Below are 19,934 nucleotides of genomic sequence, written 5' to 3'. Positions count from 1 at the left end.
GAGGACGTTAACGGGTCCAGTGGCAAAATGGTACATCGAATTTCCTAGAGCTTCATTCAACAACTTCAGTACCTTAGCCACAACCTTTTTAACCCATTTTCAATTACCAATCAGGTACGAAATGGGAACAGAACTCCTTACCAACTTCAAACAGACGACGGCCACTCACATATCTGATAATATACATGAGTGGTGACGTCATCGTAGAATGGTAAAAACGTATGTTCCCGATCAGCTCTTAGCTGAATGGTTTATCAAGTCATTACTACCTTCCATAACGGAAGATGTGGCGAAGGGGGGAGTCGTAATAGAACAACAAGTTATCGCTTGTGCACAATATTTGGACTTGATTTACACTCAGTCTGGCACGCTGTACGATAAAATACCTGATGCCCCTAGATCGGAATTCTCAATTCCTCCTACTCGTAAATCAAACAATGACTCTCATGCCGGCGATGGCGTGATTGGCACGACAGACACGAAATCAACAAAGGCTACATCCAAAAAGGCCCGTAAGATTTCAGGTCAAAATGCAAAAGATGAACTTCTTGCCTCGGAAGTAAATTCCGTATCGACAGATAAAGGCAAAGAAACCAAAAAACTAGGGGGCAAGAAGAAAGGCAAAGGGAAGAAGAAGAAACAGGAAGAATCATCACCTGAAAAATCTTCTGCAAACCCTCCTGGAGATAGGAAACCAAAAAATCCATGCGTTATATGCGATGAGGATCATTGGACCACAAGTTGTCCACATAGAGCTGAGCTTAAAAAATTCTTCAATAATTCAAAGACCTCCGCAGTGTTAACTAATCCATTTCCAAATCCAGGAACAAATCTGGTTGAAAGTGGAAATGCTTCCCCGTCTCAAGTGCTAATGTTGTCGGTTTCGAAACAAAAAAATGATGCTTTGATATCGACAAGGAACAAAGATTATGGGAATCCACAGCTGTCGAACAACAAGGATAAAGATCAACCTAGTAGTTCGACAACAACTTCAACAGAAGTTTCGCCACCCATCATTCCTGAATTGACAATAAAACCGCCAAAGGGAGTAGTACACAAGTCGACGTTTAATCCCCGTGCTAGAGCGGCACAGCATTATAATATAGTGGAAGATTTGGCCCAATCGCCATCCGCTCTGTCGACTCTTGAAGTACTACAGAATTGCCCATCCCAAAGGTAGCCTTTATTATCAGCCATTGGTGGGATAGACCCAAAGGATTCCAATCTTGTATCCTTCGATCATAAAGGATACGATCCTCAATTACCAGCTCAACTAGCTTTCCTTGTTCAAGTGAAAACCCTTAACAAAATTGTTCATCGAACAATTATTGATGAAGGCGCATCTACATGCATTATGTCAATGATTTGCTGGAAAACTTTAGGATCTCCAACCTTGTCGCGATATTCGATGACATTAAAAGCATTCGACGGAAGGACATATACCCCATATGGTATTCTAAGTAACTTGAAAGTTGAACTAGGAGGGAAAACAGTAGAAATAGATGTTGAAGTAATCGATGGGAATCTTGATTACAACATCCTAATAGGAAGACAATGGATATATGCTATGGCTACTGTTGTGTTGACCTATTTTAGGAAGATTTCATTTCCCTTTTAAGGAGGGATTACAATCGTCGATCAACAAAAGTTCCTACCCAATGGTTCTCAAGTTACAGGAAGCATTCCTATGATCCATGGAAGCCCCCATTCGCTTCAAAATATCGGAGTAGGCCTACTAAAAGATCCTATATTAATGGGAACTTTTGCCCTTCCACCTCCAATCAATCTGGCGGAAGTAGCATCGGTAGGAACCTGCAATATGATATCTTCTAAAAAGATCTCAGAAAACGATATCAACATGGATCATGCAACGGTTTTTCCCCCAAGCCCAATGGAAATATTGTAGCAATCAATGTTCCTAGCCTGGATGGCAAACCCAAATCAACGCTCATCAAGCGTTTGGATAGATAGGTCTAAAGAATATGGTACCCTTTCAGATCCTTGGTCGCGAGTGCATGTCACCGACGAAGGAATTGTCCAATCAATGGTAATTGAAGGGGCACCATGGAATGATTCCCACCATCGTTCCCTTCTTTCGGATTGTGGAGAAGATACTCAAGATGACCTTTATCATCCTTCAGTTTTTTATTTTCTATCAAATACTGTAAACACATTGGATTCCGAGTGAAACTTGTCCAACATTGAAGAGACTATCGCCATAAATATCTCGACCAAAACAGATGTTGTAGAGAATATTTATGTTGGCAAATGTTGTTCTCCTTCAGAACTTGAAATATACGACGCTCTTTTTTGCGAATTCAAAGATGTCTTTGCTTGGTCATATAGTGAAATGCTAGGCATTGACTCGAGTATTGTTGAACACGAAATTAAGATGTATCCAGATGTCAAACCATTACGACAATGGCTACGACAGGTGCAACCCAAGAAAGTTACTGCCATTAAGGCAGAGATTGAGAAACTTCTCCATGCTGGTTTCATCTACCTGGTTCCTCTAACCGATTGGGTATCGAATATTGTCCCTGTTATGAAAAAACAAGGAACAATTAGAGTGTGCGTTGATTATAGGGATGTAAATAAAGCTTGTCCAAAAGACAACTACCCTACACCCTTTATCGACCAGATAATTGACGAATGCGCCGGATGCGAAATCTTTTCATTCGTGGATGGATTCTCCGGGTATAATCAAATAAATATCTGCCCACAGGACCAGTCGAAGACTGCATTTATTTGTCCGTGGGGCACATTCGCATATTGAAAATTACCCTTTGGTTTAAAGAACGTATGGGCGACGTTTCAGAGGGCAATGAATTATGCCTTCCATGACATCGAAAACATCGTTCAACCATATCTCGATAACCTTCCGGCTTATTCGTGAACGCAGACTGATCATCTGCAGCATTTAAGAAAGATATTTCTATGTTACCGACATTACAAGATACGACTCAATCCAGAGAAATGTGTATTTTGCATCAGTTCTGGTCGTTTGCTTGGCTTTGCAGTCTCAAAGAATGGGATTCGTCTCGACCTATGTAAGGTCCAGGCAATCATAAATTTTCCTCCACCTTCGAATTTGCTTCAAATTCAGAAACTCTAAGGCAAAGCGGATTTTCTGAGGAGGTTCATTCCAAATTACGCCGAACTTGCTAGAGGTTATACACGTCTTTTGAAAAAGGAAGTACCCTTTGTCTGGGATAAGGTTGCACAAGCTTCCTTTGATGATTTAAGAGAATCACTAATGAAAGAATCAATAATGTACGCTCCTGATTATCAAAAAGATTTTAACATGTATCTGGCTGCAGCGGATACGACCATCGCAATGCTTTTAGTTCAAGAAGTCAATGGAATTGAACATCCTATATATTATTTAAGTAAAAACTTAAATGATACAGAAAGCAAATATTCTTACATTGAAAAGCTAGCACTCGCAGCTGTTCAAGCGATACAAAGATTTCAACACTATGTCCTCTTTCGAAAAACTACCATTCTGTCAGATTGCAACCCCATAACTTATATATTTTCGCGACAGTTGTTGGGGGGCAAATATTCAAAATGGATAGAAATCCTGCAAGAGTTTGATTTGGAATTTGTAAAATCCAAGTCAAAGAAAGCTCTAGTTTTCGCAGAATTATTGTGTGATCTCCCATCATCGTCCAACGATGAAACATCCAATGAAACAATCGTGGATGAAAGTTTGTTTCTGATATCTTCAAGCAATGAGTGGTATGGGGATATAATCATTTATCTCCAAACCCAAAAATATAGGCCAAACACCTCCTGCGCGGAACAAAAACGTATTCGATACCAAGAAAAAGACTACATGATCGTCGGTGATACACTTTACCGTCGCGGTATCGATACAGTTCTGAAAAGGTCCCTCACCCATGAGGAGGCCGAAAAAGTCCTGAATGATTGTTATTTAGGCGCGTGTGGGGGGCATCAATCTGGTTATGCTACAGCGCAAAAAATCTTACGAGCAGGATACTTCTGGCCAACAATGTTGAAAGATTGCATAACCGCAGTCAGAAGTTTCCATGCTTGTCAAATTTTCGATAGCAAAACCAGAAAACCACCCACACCTCTACAGCCAATAGTTGCTGTTGGGCCATTCGCCAAATGGGGCATCGATTTCATGACATGTAACCCCACCTCGACCAGCGGCATGGGTATATCATAGTCGCAATTGACTATTTTACCAAATGGGCCGAGGCGATGCCTACATTAGATAATACTGGTGAAACAACTGCCCTCTTCTTTTTCAATCATGTAGTCGCCAGATTCGGCGTACCACAGGCTATAGTCACAGATCATGGATCACATTTTCACAATCACATGATGGTCGAATTAGCTGCCAAACTAGGGTTGTCTCATGAGAGCTCTGCTCCATATTATCCGCAAGCCAATGGACAAGTTGAAGCAATAAACAAGGTCCTGAAACGCATGCTGCAAAGGATGATTGGAGTTCACAAGAGAAGACGGCACCTAATTCTGTACTCAACTTTGTGGGCTCACCAAACATCGGTAAGGAATGCAACCGAGTTTACACCTTTCCAACTGGTATATGGCCTGGAAGCAGCCTTACCAATCCAGTGCGAAATCTCGTCTCTCAAACTCGCAATTGATCTCCTCCCCGGAACTTCAGAAGAAGAAGCTTGTTTCTTGGAATTAATCCAATTGGATGAAACCCGTCGTGATGCCGCTTTGGCTAACGAATCCCATAAGAAACGAGTCAAGGCGTAGTGCAACAAAAATTTCAAACCCTGTGTCTTTTCAGAAGGTGACTTGGTCTTGCTTTACGACCAAGAATCCGATAAATTGGGAGCAGGTAAATTTAAGTCTTTATGGATGGGCCCCTATATTGTTAAACGGGTGTTAACAAAAGGAGCCTACGCGTTAATGGATTATGACGGAATTCCACTGGCGCAACCTCGTAATGGGTTGTACCTCAAGCGTTACTATGCGTAATGGTAACATGTATGCTTTTGTTATGTTTTTGTTTTCGCTAAAGTGTTTATTTTGGTCAAGTAATCCACTTTTTACATTTATTGCAGATGTCAAACCTATTCGAGTCATGTGTTGGATATGCCGACGGAGCGAGTCGTAGTTCGCGGAACCTATCTTTCGCGGCCTGGGCCATTTTTGATCCAAGCGGTGAGTTAGTAAGTTTCAGAGGGGTATGTATTGGTCGATAAACAAATAACATCGCTAAATATAGCGCGTTTATAGAACTTCTCTCTGATGCCATCACACATGGTATAGGTCGGCTAATTGTCAGGCTTGACTCACAACTCGTAATACTACAACTCACTGGTATCTATTCTATCTGAAATCCAACTATTTATCGCATGTTCCTAAGGATTAAGATTTTGGAAAGACAATTTAATTTTATTCAATATCAACATATTTACAAAAACTTAAACACATTAACTGACTCATTGGAAAATTATGTGTTAGATAGACATTTTCAACATTTATAAAAAGAAACATACCATCAATGTTTGCATTTGGATCATGTAACTTAACCAAAATAAAACTCCAAAAATAAAAAATATATATAACTGTTTGTGGTTTACACATAATGTTCTGTAACCAAGACAAAATCGGTCAAATGACCAAAAAACTCCAAATGCTAGGGGCACCCTAGTCTAATGATGCTCGTGATAGCAAGTCACAGCCTGTGCGATCATGCATAAGAGATGAGTCCATCGTCTTGGCAGACCAGTAGTATGCCACTGTAACCTCAAAGGTAGCTTGTCAGTCCTCACATCTGGAATACCAAGAGTGAGGCCCTCAACCTGCTCCTGTAATGTTGTGAGAGTCTCAGCCACATCAAGGTCGCGAAGGATAGCCCTTCCCACAGCCTCTTCTGTTGGGGCAGCAGCTGGTACTCTTAGGCGAACTACTAGATGAACAGGACCAACATCTGCATGTACACATGAGTTTGATTAAAGTCTTGATAGAATAAAGCACAAGGACGTTATAAATAAAAAACGATAAACAAGAATATGGTCAAAGATTTTACCAATGGCGCCCCATTGTTCGCCATCCGGCAGTACTAAATCTGGATCATCCCGGAAGTCCATGCCAGCATATGGATACTCATAATAAACCATCTCCTGACGATCAAACCACCTGAAGAAGGTATCAAAAAACGAAATCTGAGACTGACCAGCATGCCTAGACATATGGTCAACCCATCTCTGCATACGTGGTTCAGTAGGTGAAGGTAAATCGAGTGCAATATACTGCGGCTGCATCAGTGGTATCTTCTCCAAGGAAAAGGTGGTCAAAATAGAACCATACCCAAAGTTCTTCAACCTCCCTCTCTTTATCTTGGTCAACTGTTCTTTCATCACAAGAAGTACTGCGTCACACCAGTTGAACACCTTTGGTTGGAGGCATTCCAAGGCATATTGCATATAAGATCGGTTGGCTACATGAAGAGCCGCACCACCGGCCATCCTACCAAAAGTAAACAGAATAGTCCTGAGGGACCTGTCAGTGACATCATGGATGATTATCTTGCTGTCTTTACTCGGCTGAGATCCCTCTCTGTAGTACCGGCGAACATAATCTCTCACAGAGTCACCTCCTCGGGCCGAACCTGATAAAGAGATGGGGGCACCCCGCCTTGACAAGCCAGTCAAGAAATAGATGTCTACTACAGTCAAGGGGATAGATTTGCCCCTGATCTGGAAAACCTGGTTGGTAGGATCCCAAGCATCGAGAAAATACTGCAGTAAGTTGATCTGTTGTCTCATGCTAGAAATGCGGAAAAACTTCAGCAAGCCACAGTTCCGCAATGCGTTTACTGTAACTGGATCATGTAGGGCAAGCATGTCCTCTTCTTCATGCTCACGTTCTCACCATGTAATGGTCATCTTACTCCAAAGATCTCTGAAAAACAAACAAGAGAAGAGTTAGATCCTGATTTTGGTAAGAAACAGGCAAAATTTCCATCAAAAATTGTGCACAGAATTCCTTCTCTTTGCCCATCGCACCTACAGTAGTGCTCTGGGTGCATTGCATGTCAGATGGCCTTTAGACAGGCCAACATTCAACGCACCTTTCGATACACAGAGGGTTCGCTGAAGGCAGAACAAGTTTTTCAAACCTTAGAGGCTCAAAAAAACTAGGAATCTAGCTCAGAATGTAAAATGGAAAACATGAAATGAAAGAGCTCAGGTTTAGCTCCTACCTAGTCCAGACGGCGCCGAGAATCGTCCATTGAATCTCCTGAAATCAGCAGATGAAAGTCAAAGGGGGAAAGCACCTCCAAAGCTCCAACAAACCAAAGTTCAAATGAAATGTTAAAATGAGAGGTAAAAACACTTTTTCATTACTTTTTATGTAGTTCAAAGTAAAATATTAGTGTTCTAACTCATTTTCAAGCATATATTGTTCATTTCTGACTAGTTTGATGAATAATTTGAAAATACAATACAATCTTTGAAAGAACAAAGCTATTTATGGTAAAATAAAAAAGGGACCATTCAATCGAGCAGTTTTAGCACATAGTTCAAGCTCGTTAAAAAATAAACATAAGCCATGAGCAAATGTTTCCCCCCGCGTTTAAGCTCATTAAAAAGTGAACTATTCCCTGGTAAATTAATCATCGTGAATGTAGTACTTCAGCCATTAAAGCCTTGGTCATGTTTGCATCGTCACCTCCACTTTTGCATTGGCCGATCATTCACCCCCATTTGATTGTTTACCCATTTTGAGGAACAGCTGCGAAGAGTGATTTCACTAGCCATCCTTGTAACACTGCCATGATTGGAAAATTCCAAACCTTACTTGGAATCAGCTGCTACCCTTTTTATCACACGTTCCTCAAAAGACGAGTCTCCTTTAAGCTCTTTTCAACTGACTCGTAAAATATGAAAAGATTGCCAAGCCATTGGCCTCTCTAGCTCGTTAAAGGGACAGGAAGTGCTATCCCTCCTCTAAATTTTAATCTTTTTGGACCTGAGGGATTATTACACAAAAATATCGAGCGCTTGTTTTGTTCAGCTCGTTAAAAGTATCAAAAATTCATCCCTTATGTATTGTTTTATACTTTTTCGGACTTAAGGGATTAGATGACGAAAAAGGAATTTTGGAGTTATCTTTACGTTCTTTTTCGGACTCTCTAAAATTGAAAAGGACCGAGTTATCTTTGTCGTTAAACTCGTTAAAATTTTAATAGCAACAAACTTGTCTATAGACGAGAACGAGTTTCACTATTGCTAGGCTCGTTAAAACATAGCGATGGGTTTACCCGAAGGGAAAATTATAGAACAAGCATATGTTATCCTCCTCAAGCTTGACAAAAATAAAGAGGTACTGGTTAGCAATGACTGGGGAAAATTGGGAAGAAAACTTGAAGAAACTTTGTTGGTAGCAAGTCGCTCTTGAACATGACACTTCCACTCCATGTCCGAGTCGGGTTGGGTTGTTTCATTCACCGGTCACATCACCATGGTCCCATCATACCATCCACATTTGGGGTTAATGCTACCAATCCATCACATCAGTGTCGCTGATATGTTCAAGAGAAGTCATTTAGAGAATTCACCTGTGTCTCACCCACTACCATACATTTATACTCCATTCTTTCATAACCGACACCCTGAACCTTATATCACCAAATCGTTTTAACCTCCATAAAAATCATTTGCTCCATTCCGTGTCATTGATGTGGGATTCATTAAGGCCCTCCTATGATGGATCACTTCTTGTCGACATCAGCTCATCATCCAAGAAGTTGATCTAGGAACACCCCATTCAGTACTTTGAAGCTTGCATGCCTCAATGGCAAGTTTCTCACTTCCGGCGACAGGTTTACATCAATGGCCTTCGACCGAAAGATTTTTCATGGTGTTCGACGCCAAGTCCTTTATTCACACCACATGAATTATACTGTAGTACCTTGAGGGTCATTATCATTATCGGTGATTCCTCTCGCACTTGTTAACAGTTTACATCATTGACTGGTAATCAAGCGATGTCTTTCCATGTTCGACTCCAAAACAACTTTCACATGGATCGACTTGTACTTCGAGTGAAGATCGAATGAGATTGAAGACCTCGGATCTAGTTTCATCCATCCGGGCTGCGATATATATTTAGGGAAATAAATACATTAAATGTACATCATTGCTGCACAGATAATCATCCAATCAAAAGGATGATGGCTCTACCAGAATCATCAGTCTACACTCAGACGATTGTCTGTCCTATGTACATGAAAATGAATTTATAAAGCTGAGCATGGGAATTCCCGCCTCAGCTAGATTATGAAAATATTATGAAGATAATGTATTGTATTGTATCTTATTACAAGTCTCCTCCCAGCATTGAAAGAACTTCAGATCCTCATAATAAAGCATTTCACCCGACATCAAAAGATTAACGACCTCATGCTTTAGGGGGCAACTGTTATAGACAGTTTTGGGCCCTACAACCCCAAGCATGAAATCTCCATAAACCAAGGGCTCCTAAGTCCCTAAAATTTTTATTCTAACCCCTAAAGGAACAAGGTCAACAGATTACAACTTCTCCCAGAAGTTCTCCATGAGAAACTTCTCAGAATTGGTCAAAACGGGATCATTTCAGGTGCTCCACTAGTTAAGTGCATTGCATCACCTAAATAAACTGTGTGGGTGCATTGCATTTCAAAAATCCCTTTTATGGGGTGTGATGGACGAGAAATGACAAATGGAAGTGTCATTCCGCGAGGTGGAGAGGCAATGGAAGATTCCAGAAACTTCTCCTGTGACACTTGCCTCACTGAATTCGACCAAGGATGAGTAAGAGACCATCAATCTCCAAGTGGAAGCAAGAGCTATCAGAGGGAAGACACTAATCAAATCACAAGCTGACTCATCCCCCTTACAGATATCTATATATGGATCCCTCATCCCAGAGATCCAGAGGCTGGAATTTTGCATATTGTAAGGAATTTTTGTTGGTTTCTTGAGACAAACATCAGATTGTTGGGTGATCTAAGCTTTGTTTGAGGTGAAGAGGGGCTTCTTTGCTGGGAGGTTGATGTTGGGTCAGAACAACTAGTTGTAACTCCTCTTGGCTCTTTCTTGTTTATCAATAAAAGCTATTCAAGTTTTCCTCCATGCTCTTGTGTCATTGATGCTTACTACATTTGTATGGTCAATTTACTTCTGATCCTAGATTGTTTATGATTATAGATCCATGTCTTTGTATAGTGCTATGCTTTTTTGATCTTACAGGTACTTTGTGAAGCTGGGCGTGCAAGGGAGCAGGTAGCTAAAGACTATCAAAGAAGAGAGGAATCAAATCAGGAGATTAGCGCAAGACATAGGTTGGTCTTTATGTTTCTCTCTATCTATAATTCATAAGGGAAAAAAGAAAGTAGCTTTTCTCTGTTTGTTTCTAAGGCATCTGTCACACCTTAGTGGGATAGAGCAGTTAACAATGTAAACTTTGAAATGGGAACTGATACTGTTACCCGTTTCGTAGAAATAGCAAAAAAGTGACCTGATTTTGAAAAGGGGTGATGCAGAACGAACATGTTTTTTTTAGATCATAGTTTTTGGCACCTTAATTTTTTTCTGTACATTATGTTTTAGAATCGTTTTAGAATGGTAGTGATTGTCATGTTGATTTTAAAAAGTGAGTATTCTGCGTCACCCCCTTTTTTTAAAATACCTGTTTTTTGGCTTTAAATTTTCTAATGTATAAAATGTAAATAATTATTTTGTAAATTTGATCATTTTTGAAGTGGTCGTTTTCTTCACGTTTTCTTGTTTTTTGTTTTAATTTTAACTTTTTTTTTAATGAGGTTTTTATTGTTTTGCATTTTTAAATTAGGAGGTCGATATTTAGAATTTTCGATATTCTACATATTTATACATCCTTAATTAATTTTTCAATCCACATGAAATAATTGTTTCTGAAAAACAATATTTTTTAACAATGAACATAAAAATAACCATTTTTAACATAAATATAGCTAAAAAACTACACGTTTTGATAATTTTTTGGTAGAATTGACATGTCAAAATCACAATTTTTACACGAAAATTTTAACTAAAAATGGTTAAATAATAGTTTTTTTTATGAATTTCATGTTAAAAAAATAATAATAATAACTTTTTTTTCAAAAAATAATGATTAACTTAAAAATTAATGCGAAAATCACATCTTAGAAATATTGAATGCATAACAACCTTAATTGAGTGTTTATTCTTTTCATAAAATGTCAAAGTCAAAACATTGCAAAGCTTTATTTCCAAGCATAACTTAAATTTAATCAACAATGTCACGTAATCCAAACTCTTCGTCCTCTAGGGTTTCATCATTGTCTTCTTCCACAATATTTTCTGCTTCCTTTTGCTCATTTTCCTCTTCTAATGGATCTTTGATGTCTGCGAATCTCCCAATGTATGTCTTTCCAAACATTCCATGTAATGGTGGGCGGGGTTCCTTTACCTTTTTTGCCACACATGATTCACTAAAGTCCCCTTTCTTCAACCCAATTTCTTGCATTGCATCTGGAAGAAATTGAAAAGCATAATTCTTTGTTGAATGAAAGGCTGAAATGTTTAAAATTTTTCTTGAATAACTATTTCAAATAACCATTTATGAAAAGATGTTAATGCAAGCACATAGAACCAATAAATAAGATTTCAAAGATGCAAGAGAATGTTATTGCCTAGTGGACAAATATCTAGTCTCTCTACAAACAAGCTACACCAAAACCATAAAAAAAAAACTAAGCAAGTTATTAAACCTTCCTAATTTTAGTTTATTAAGCATAGGTCACTATGTGTTAAATATCATAGTCTAAAAATAAAATAAGTAACTTGCACCTCAAACTTACATTGAAAAGAAGCATTAATACAAATGATCCAATTTCAATTGAGAACAATAGTTTATTATGAGGAAAACAAAAAGAAAAAACCCTTCTAATTCTAATTGAAACAAAGAGAAAATTTCAATATAAAAAACTCAACACCCATATCTAGATACATTATCACCACATCTCTTTGACTACAAATCAAGCACTGGAGAAATTTTTTAATATAAAAACCTGAGCATCCATATATAGATACATCAACACCCCATCTTTTTGAGTAAAAATCAAGCACTCCTCTTTGTACATTAAAAAGGAGGGATGAATCAATCTATCTTGGTTTATGAGGAGCAATGAAAGGAATTTTTTTGTAATCTTCTAGTTTAGATCAACTAAATAAAAAGGTGTAATAACTAATCATTTAGTTTGGGTTGTTGTTTCTAAAAGGGTATGGCCCAAAGCTTAATTATGCCCAATGTCACTTCATAATCTAATGATATGTAAGAAAGATCTCTTCCACTTGAATTAATAAGACACTAGAAACCTCACGTACTCAAAACAAACCTATTGAAAACCAATTTGATTCAATAGACCTAATCAAAACAAACATACAAGAGAATGTAAAAATGAACATTTGAGTATACTCAAATCTTGAAATTTGTGATCCCAATTCATAATTCTTTATTTATTTCTATCTCATCATACGTTAATTATTTTAGCAAAAGAAAAAGACACCTACATTTCTATCTTATTTGGAGTTCATTATTTTGGAAAAGAGAAAGAAACCTATGTGTTCATCTAGAACATGGAGAAGAGGTAAACCGCGTTAGAATGTCTCTTTTTCTTTCACAATACACACCAATAACCACTCTTTTTAGCTTGCCAATATTATTTAGCATCAAAAAATATCTGACAATGGAAGATTGGCAAATATTGTGTCATACACAATGATTGGAAAATATTGCGTCATACCCAATGAAAAACAAGATGGGAAGAAAAGAAATAGATGTGGCAGATCCATGGGTGAAAAAGAAAAGTCATAAATACTAAACATATTGCAGATTTTTATAACTTCTTGCAAACCTGGCATAGATGCCTAATCTATGCATCATGAATAAGAGATTTGGATAGGTTATAATTCTAAGCTTAATAGAATTGTCAAAACTTGTGACTTTACAAACTCCTTTTTGTTTGGGCACAAGAAGGTCCTATAAAACCACAAGCACTTCTACCTTATTATTCATGATGATGCCAAAATCAATAAACATATTATAAACCTTATGTCACCTCCTCAACGCCCATGCCACTTTTATAAAATAAAATGTATTTATCATTCTACTCAACATTCATTTTTATCAAAATTCAATATTTTCACAAACATGAAATCACTTTAAAACATTTTATACCAATTTTATTAGTCACTCAGCTGGGAGAATTGTCCACACCGCTGATTTGATTTGACCGTGTAAAAAATCATTTTTATATAACTAAAATAACCTAGCAAATTCAGTAAAACCATTTGAAAAGCTTTGAATTTGTCAATACAAAATAAGATTAAATACACTATTAAGAAGGAATTTTATTGACATCTTAGCCAAATATTTATGGTGAAGATAATGTGATTGATTACAAATTTGTGTCATATATACTGGTATTTTTTTAGATTTAAAACAAAGTGATATTAGGAGCATGATTTTCAAATTACAATTTCCCTCTCTCAGGTTACCATTCAAAATATGATGGATTCCATGATATCATAAGATGATTTCAGGGTGTTTCAATGAAATGAAGATTTTTCTTTTCAATTTTGGTAATTATATTTGTTTTTATTAAATTTTATTTAACTATAATGATATGTTATAGTTTTTAATTTATTTTAGAAAATTGAATATGACTTAAAATTGCGATATTGTGTGGAAGTTTGACATTTTAATAAATTTAAATAGAGAACACCCCCTTCAAAGGGTTGGACTGTTGTTCCATGGGAATTTTTCGATGACTTAGTCTACCAAAACGATTACTAGAGATATGACTATAAACCCCCACATATACAAAAATACTTTAGCTAATAAAGCGGTGAGCACAACAAAGATCTTTTCATACCTGCACTCTTTAGTGATAAGAAAACATCACAGATTTGTGAAAGCCCATTTCCTTGGGAATCTAAAACATTACATATGAGTTCAATACCATGTGTTTCAAAATTCGACATTGTTTTTATAAAGTTAACAAAATAATTAAAATAGCAAATGGGGCAATTCGTAGCAGATGGGGGTGATTCTGAGAATCGACCCACCACCCGACTATTCTCAGAATTTCAAAACGCAAATCTTTTCAAATGGTTTTACTGAATTTGATAGGTTATTTAGTTATATAAAAATGGTTTTTTACAAGGTCAAATCAAATCAGTGGTGTGGACAGTTCTTCCAGCTAAGTGACTAATAAAATCATTTTTCATTATCAGGAGAACAACATATTCATAAACCACCCCCAGGTCACGCAAGTGTCTGCATGCCCTAGCCAGTGTAACCTGGAAATGCGTCCCCAAAGCCGAGTAACAGGACTGCCGAGAGTATAAATTTGTCAATGCAACGAATTATGCTGGCACGCAGTTATTCGACAAGCAATAGAGTTGGAGTACCAACTGGTTTTCAAATCAATTTCAAGGCTTCTGAGGGGGAACACTCTGGGTCCCTCAATTTTCAGAATTGAAGTTATGGATGCATACCAGAGCTGCAGCCCTTATTAATTGAAGTTTCATTTCAAGCAATTAAAGTTCATCTCAGGAAGGCTGCATGAAAGAGAGAAAGCAATTATGTCTGAGATGGAAACCCATTCTTCATCTGTGAAGAAATTCACAATGGATGCCAGGCATTCTTGCAAAATGCCAGAAAGACAAAGAAGTTTACGATCTAAAAAGAACCGTGTTACCATGACTGCCAAATTCTCTGCTTCAGAGGCTGTTAAAATAGACCTCGACTTCCTTGCCCGGCAGCAAGCAGCCACAAATTTGACCCAAGACCGAATATTCTCTGGTGGCCCATCGTAGGAAAAATCATCTTTATCTTGTGAGAGCATCCGCTCATCTCCCATACAATCTTCCAAATATCCGTATATTTGAACAGTTTCTTTAATTTGATCATAGGTAGGAACCCAATCAAGAGTACAAAAGCTTGATGAACCCTCAGTTCCTGAAAGAATGATGCTGCATAAGAAATCACAAGCAGACATCTCCACATTTTCATTTGACGTGTGTGCCATTAAATTGAAGGCCCAACATACAGTAAAATCATCACAGTGACTATGAGATAAAATCAAGTTGAGAAGCCAACACTTCTTAAAAGCTCTACCATGAAAGACTCTCCATTTTCAGCACTCAAGCCTGTTGTCAACGGATCATGGACCTTTTTCTTATTCCTGTGGACATCACCTATAGTGTTTTGAGTTTTTTTTTTCAAAATGCGAGGCGGGACGAAGGATTTGTACCTGAACGTGCCGAATTATTTGAGATCGTGAAATTGATGTCAGAGATCGAGTCGTGGGAAGTGATCCAGTGCCGTTGACGTGATGAAGCCGTTCATAATGGAAGACGGTTGTGTGCCTGAACTGGGTGCAACTGCAGGCTGTTGACGGGGTTGAAGCCAAATCTACCCGGAGCCTTGCCGTCAAACTGGTAATTTACTGCACCACCGCTGTTTTCTGAAAGTTTTTGCAGTAGGGGACACACATCAACTGTTGGAACAACCAGTTTTGGAGAGGATTTCTGAGAACCAAATATTCTTTCACCCCATGATGACTTAGTCTACCAAAACGATTATCAGAGATATGACTATAAACCCCCACATATACAAAAATACTTTAGCTAATAATGCGATGAGCACAACAAGGATCTTTTCATACCTGCACTCTTTAGTGATAAGAAAACATCGCAGATTTGTGAAAGCCCATTTCCTTGGGAATCTAAAACATTGCATATGAGTTCAATACCATGTGTTTCAAAATTCGGCATTGTTTTTATAAAGTTAACAAAATAATTAAAATAGCAGATGGGGCAATTTGTAGTAGATGGGGGCGATTCTGAGAATCGTCGAGTGGTGGGGCGATTCTCAGAATTTCAAACCCAAAGCTTTTCAAATGGTTTTACTGAATTTGCTAGGTTTTTTAGTTATATAAAAATGGTTTTTTACAAGGTCAAATCAAATCAGTGGTGTGGACAGTTCTTCCAGCTGAGAAACTAAAATTTAATAGTAAATAAAAATCAATTATTTGATTTTTGTTAGTTGATTTTTTTTTACTGAGATTAGATTTCAAGACATTCTCAGAATCTACAATCCAAATATAAGAAATTGACAAATATACAAAACCAAAAAAAAAAAAAAAAAAAACCACCCAAAAATCTAGATTGCAGTTTTCTGAAATATATTTCAGAAACTAGAATATTGCAGTTTTCTGAAATATCTCAGAAACTAGAATATGAAGCGAGGAAAAATCGGTAATTTGACTTCTCTCAATTAACTTTTTTTAAGTTCCTATTCTGAAATATTCTCAAAATCTACTTCATTCATTGAAAACAAGGAATTGAGATCTGTAATAAATAAACAAATATCTAATACAGGGAACCAGTGAATCTGCTGACCAGGATTGTTAGCAACGAATCTTATAGCAGACCATCCATTCACCGGCACACCAACGGTGTTGCGCTGTGGAGGATCGATGAGGTTGAACGTCAGAGGGTCACGCTGTGGATCGAAGTTCCCGAAGCCCTCTCCCACGATGTAAAAATCGTACCCATGGAGATGAACAGGATGATTTTCTCCAGTAACTATACTGGTTCCCTGAAGAATTATTTGCACTGCAGAATTGTATTTGAGAACTTTAACTTTCGTGCCTAGCACAGGAGCCCAGAGAGCCGTGCTTACGTTCTGTGCAGTATAATTGAATTGCACGGGAGGGTTATCGGGGAAATCTTTGGTGAAGACTCCGGGAATTCCGAAATAATGAGCTTGAAGGAGAGAAGACGTTCTGGGAAAGACGAATGAAATGTTGTTCATGCTTGCTGTGGATCTTTTTCCGTTGGGGCCTCCACAAGGCTGCCCTGGGCAGTCCAGCAATCCTAAGCCAACGGTGATAAAGAGATTTTCGTCGATATTAAGGGGAACGTTGACTGGGTGGTCCGGGGTGGCCAGACTCCTGAGACCGGTGGTGAATTGGGTTACAGTAGCAGTATCGTTGTAGTTGGGAAGATTAGGGGTAACTGGGGACGAAGCCGAGCTTCCTTCATAGTCCAGAATGGCGGTGGTCGTGGTATTATCAAATTGGACTCCCTGGGTACTCGCGTAAGCTCGAGCAGCCATGTAGTATTTGGCCACGGGCTTATTTGCAATGAGGAGGACGTCCGTGGTCTGACCCGGGCCAAGCATCACAACCCGGGTGTGAAGTAGCTTTGTGTAGGAGGCATCCACTGCAACTACCAATAATACATGATCTGCTACTGTGAAAAACAGTTCTGCATTGAGGGCAGCGTTGATTATTCGAAGAAGATAAGATTCACCCGCCTTCACAGAGAGACGATAAGTATCTGCATTTGCCATTACAGAGTGTACAGAGTGTCAAGAATTTTGATATTTAACATGCTTTCAAGATGGTTGATTGAGAATTTAACACTTCAGAGTAATTCCAGAGCTATTAGATATAGGTTATCATTCTTATTTCCTTTAGATTTTATATTTTATTTTAAAATAGAGTTAAGTTTAACTATTTTACTCAATAAATCACTTTATGAGATGAAGCTAACACACTAACCCACTTTCTTCAACCTTACATAAATCAATTTTCTGAGAAAAAGCTAAAACACTAACCCACTTTCTTCAACTTCTATGAATCACTTTTGTAAGATGAAGCTAGAAAACAATACCCACTTTCTTCCACCTCCATGGATCACTTTTTTAAGATGAAGCTAAAACATTACCTACTTTCAAGAACCTGATAAAAAATTTACATTAAATCAACCTGGACTACCTGAACTTGAACAAGGATATAGATCTCCTGGTTGGGCATTTATGGTAAAAGCGTCAGATATATTTGGTGGGGCTCCCGTGCGCGTTGCCTGATTCACCACATCGATAGGGTTACTATTCCACCACTCCCCTGTTCATTCGAAAAACAATCAGTAAAAAAACAAAAATACTTTACGTGGTTAGAGTAGAAAACGTATGAAGAGAGAAAGTATGGAAAGTTCACTGGAGGTTTTTATTTTTCCATAGTGTTTGATGACATAAAATTTAACAAAAAAAATAAAAAAAAGGTTAGGGAAAGTTCTAAAATTTTAGAAGTTTGGGGTTTAGAAGAGACTCCCAACCACAATCGCTATGGCATAATGCTTTGGGTAATCATAAATAAAAGTTCAATCTATTTTTGGTTGTATTTGATTTAAACAAATTACATGTTTTGGATGGTTAAGTGAATACTACATTGGTGTATGAGATTTTTTTATTTGTGTGATAAAAAAAAAAATTCATCTCAGTGATTTGACTGCTAAATCTATTAAAATATATAGACTCTATCTTTCTAATTTTGAACCTGTGACTTCTTAGAAAAAAAAAGAAACTCTTAACAATTAAACCAACTCAACTTAAATAATAAATCAACTATTTAACTTTTCTCCTCTAAACTATATTTTCAAAATATTAAATTTAACAACTCTGAATTCACCACCACCGTGTGAGACCTGAGGACACAGAATTTGCCTAGAGGTTATCTTACTTCACACAGTATCTAAGCAACCCACAAAATACCTCTTACCTATCGACCTCCTATATAAAGATGAAAATAAAGATGAAACAAAAACTTATTTTTCCAATCAATCCGGTTGGACATCCCGTCAAAAACAGTAAGGCAGGGTACCATCTGCTCTTTAGAAACTTTGACAGATAAGATCTATAAGCTAAGTAGAGTAGGTGGAAATTTGAATATAAATGATGCATCCCTTGATATGTGGCGTGGCTACCTAGCATGATGGGTTCAGTCTCATGGCAGGGCTGAGGAAATGGATATGTCGTCCCTGGCTTTGGATTGATAATCAAAGCTCCATAAACTGTAGCTCTCAGCCACGAGCTGTGCGCATGCCACCATAGAGTTCCTTCTTGGCCTTCAAGGGTGAATCTGTACGTGTAACTTCCTCCTGGGCGAATGGGGCACTGCGTTATGAACTCGGGTCTGTCAGCCCATGCTGTGCGTACCTGGCGCACTCCATGCCTGCAAGCAATGAATTTCTACAATAATTATTATTGCTTTCAAAATTAGCAATCGTAATAATCAAAATTCTGTGAAACTTCTTTGTATGAGGTTAGGATTGATTAATAGTGGGGGAAGCAACACACTCAATAGTGGGGGAAGCAACACACTCAATAACCATATTAATAGGGGTGTCTCCTTATATTGGGTGTAAATTCTTGACCTAATTGACTTTTTAGAATTGTTGCCAAGGGAGATGTTTTTATGTTGTTGTTAAGATATTCGTAGTGAATTTGATAAATGTAATCGTTTCTCAATGGTAATTTATGTTAACGGAGGTCCAAACTTAGTTTGCTCATTTTGGTTGTGTTTCCCATTGTGGTATTAGAGTCCATGTGCTCCTCATGAGTCACCTGCAACAAAATAAGACAAACACAAAATACCATGTAACTATATTTAAAACACCATCAAAGTTATTATTGTGGTTCATAAGATGACAGTGACAGTGACCTTCCTTTAAAGGTTTGGAAATAAATTAAAATAGATTATTATTATGGCCTTAGATACTCTAATCAAAGTAAATCGAGTGGTCGTAGGTAGCTCATCGTATTCTCCCTACATGAGGGGCATGATTTCACTGATGATACATTATTAGGATTGTGATTGATACTAGAGTTATCTTCTGGGAACTTGCTTGTTTTTTCCAATTATTTCATTCTTGAGAGAAATTCCTCTAGCATCTACGTTTGGGATTTATTGATAGCAAATGAAGTTATCCTACATTCATTTCTCAAGAACACATTTATGAGGGAGTAATAAGGTTCTTGAGGTGTAACTGAGTTGCTTTAGCACAAATGAAACTTGCTTC

The 19,934-nt window shown here is 37.8% G+C and overlaps 1 protein-coding gene and 1 pseudogene across 1 annotated transcript in view; both read right to left on the bottom strand.

The window, feature by feature from the left end:
• Window positions 1-14,590: 14,590 nt before the first annotated feature.
• LOC149179365 (uncharacterized) lies at window positions 14,591-15,842 on the bottom strand (annotated as a pseudogene).
• A 520-nt stretch (window positions 15,843-16,362) lies between these two features.
• LOC149179364 (laccase-12-like) overlaps window positions 16,363-19,934 on the bottom strand; it is a 60,609-nt gene continuing 57,037 nt past the window's right edge. The window contains exons 2-4 of the mRNA XM_089422432.1: window positions 18,840-19,087; window positions 17,852-17,980; window positions 16,363-17,411 (exon numbers count right to left, since the gene is read on the bottom strand). Of these exons, the coding sequence (XP_089278558.1) occupies window positions 16,363-17,411; window positions 17,852-17,980; window positions 18,840-19,087 (1,426 nt within the window). The remainder of the gene's footprint in view (window positions 17,412-17,851; window positions 17,981-18,839; window positions 19,088-19,934) is intronic.

This window comes from Pinus tabuliformis, chromosome 4_1 (genome assembly GCF_031772625.1).
Source record: "Pinus tabuliformis cultivar Carrire ecotype Pingquan chromosome 4_1, CPIR1, whole genome shotgun sequence".
NCBI lineage: Eukaryota > Viridiplantae > Streptophyta > Pinopsida > Pinales > Pinaceae > Pinus > Pinus tabuliformis.
This window is presented reverse-complemented; position numbering and strand designations above follow the sequence as displayed.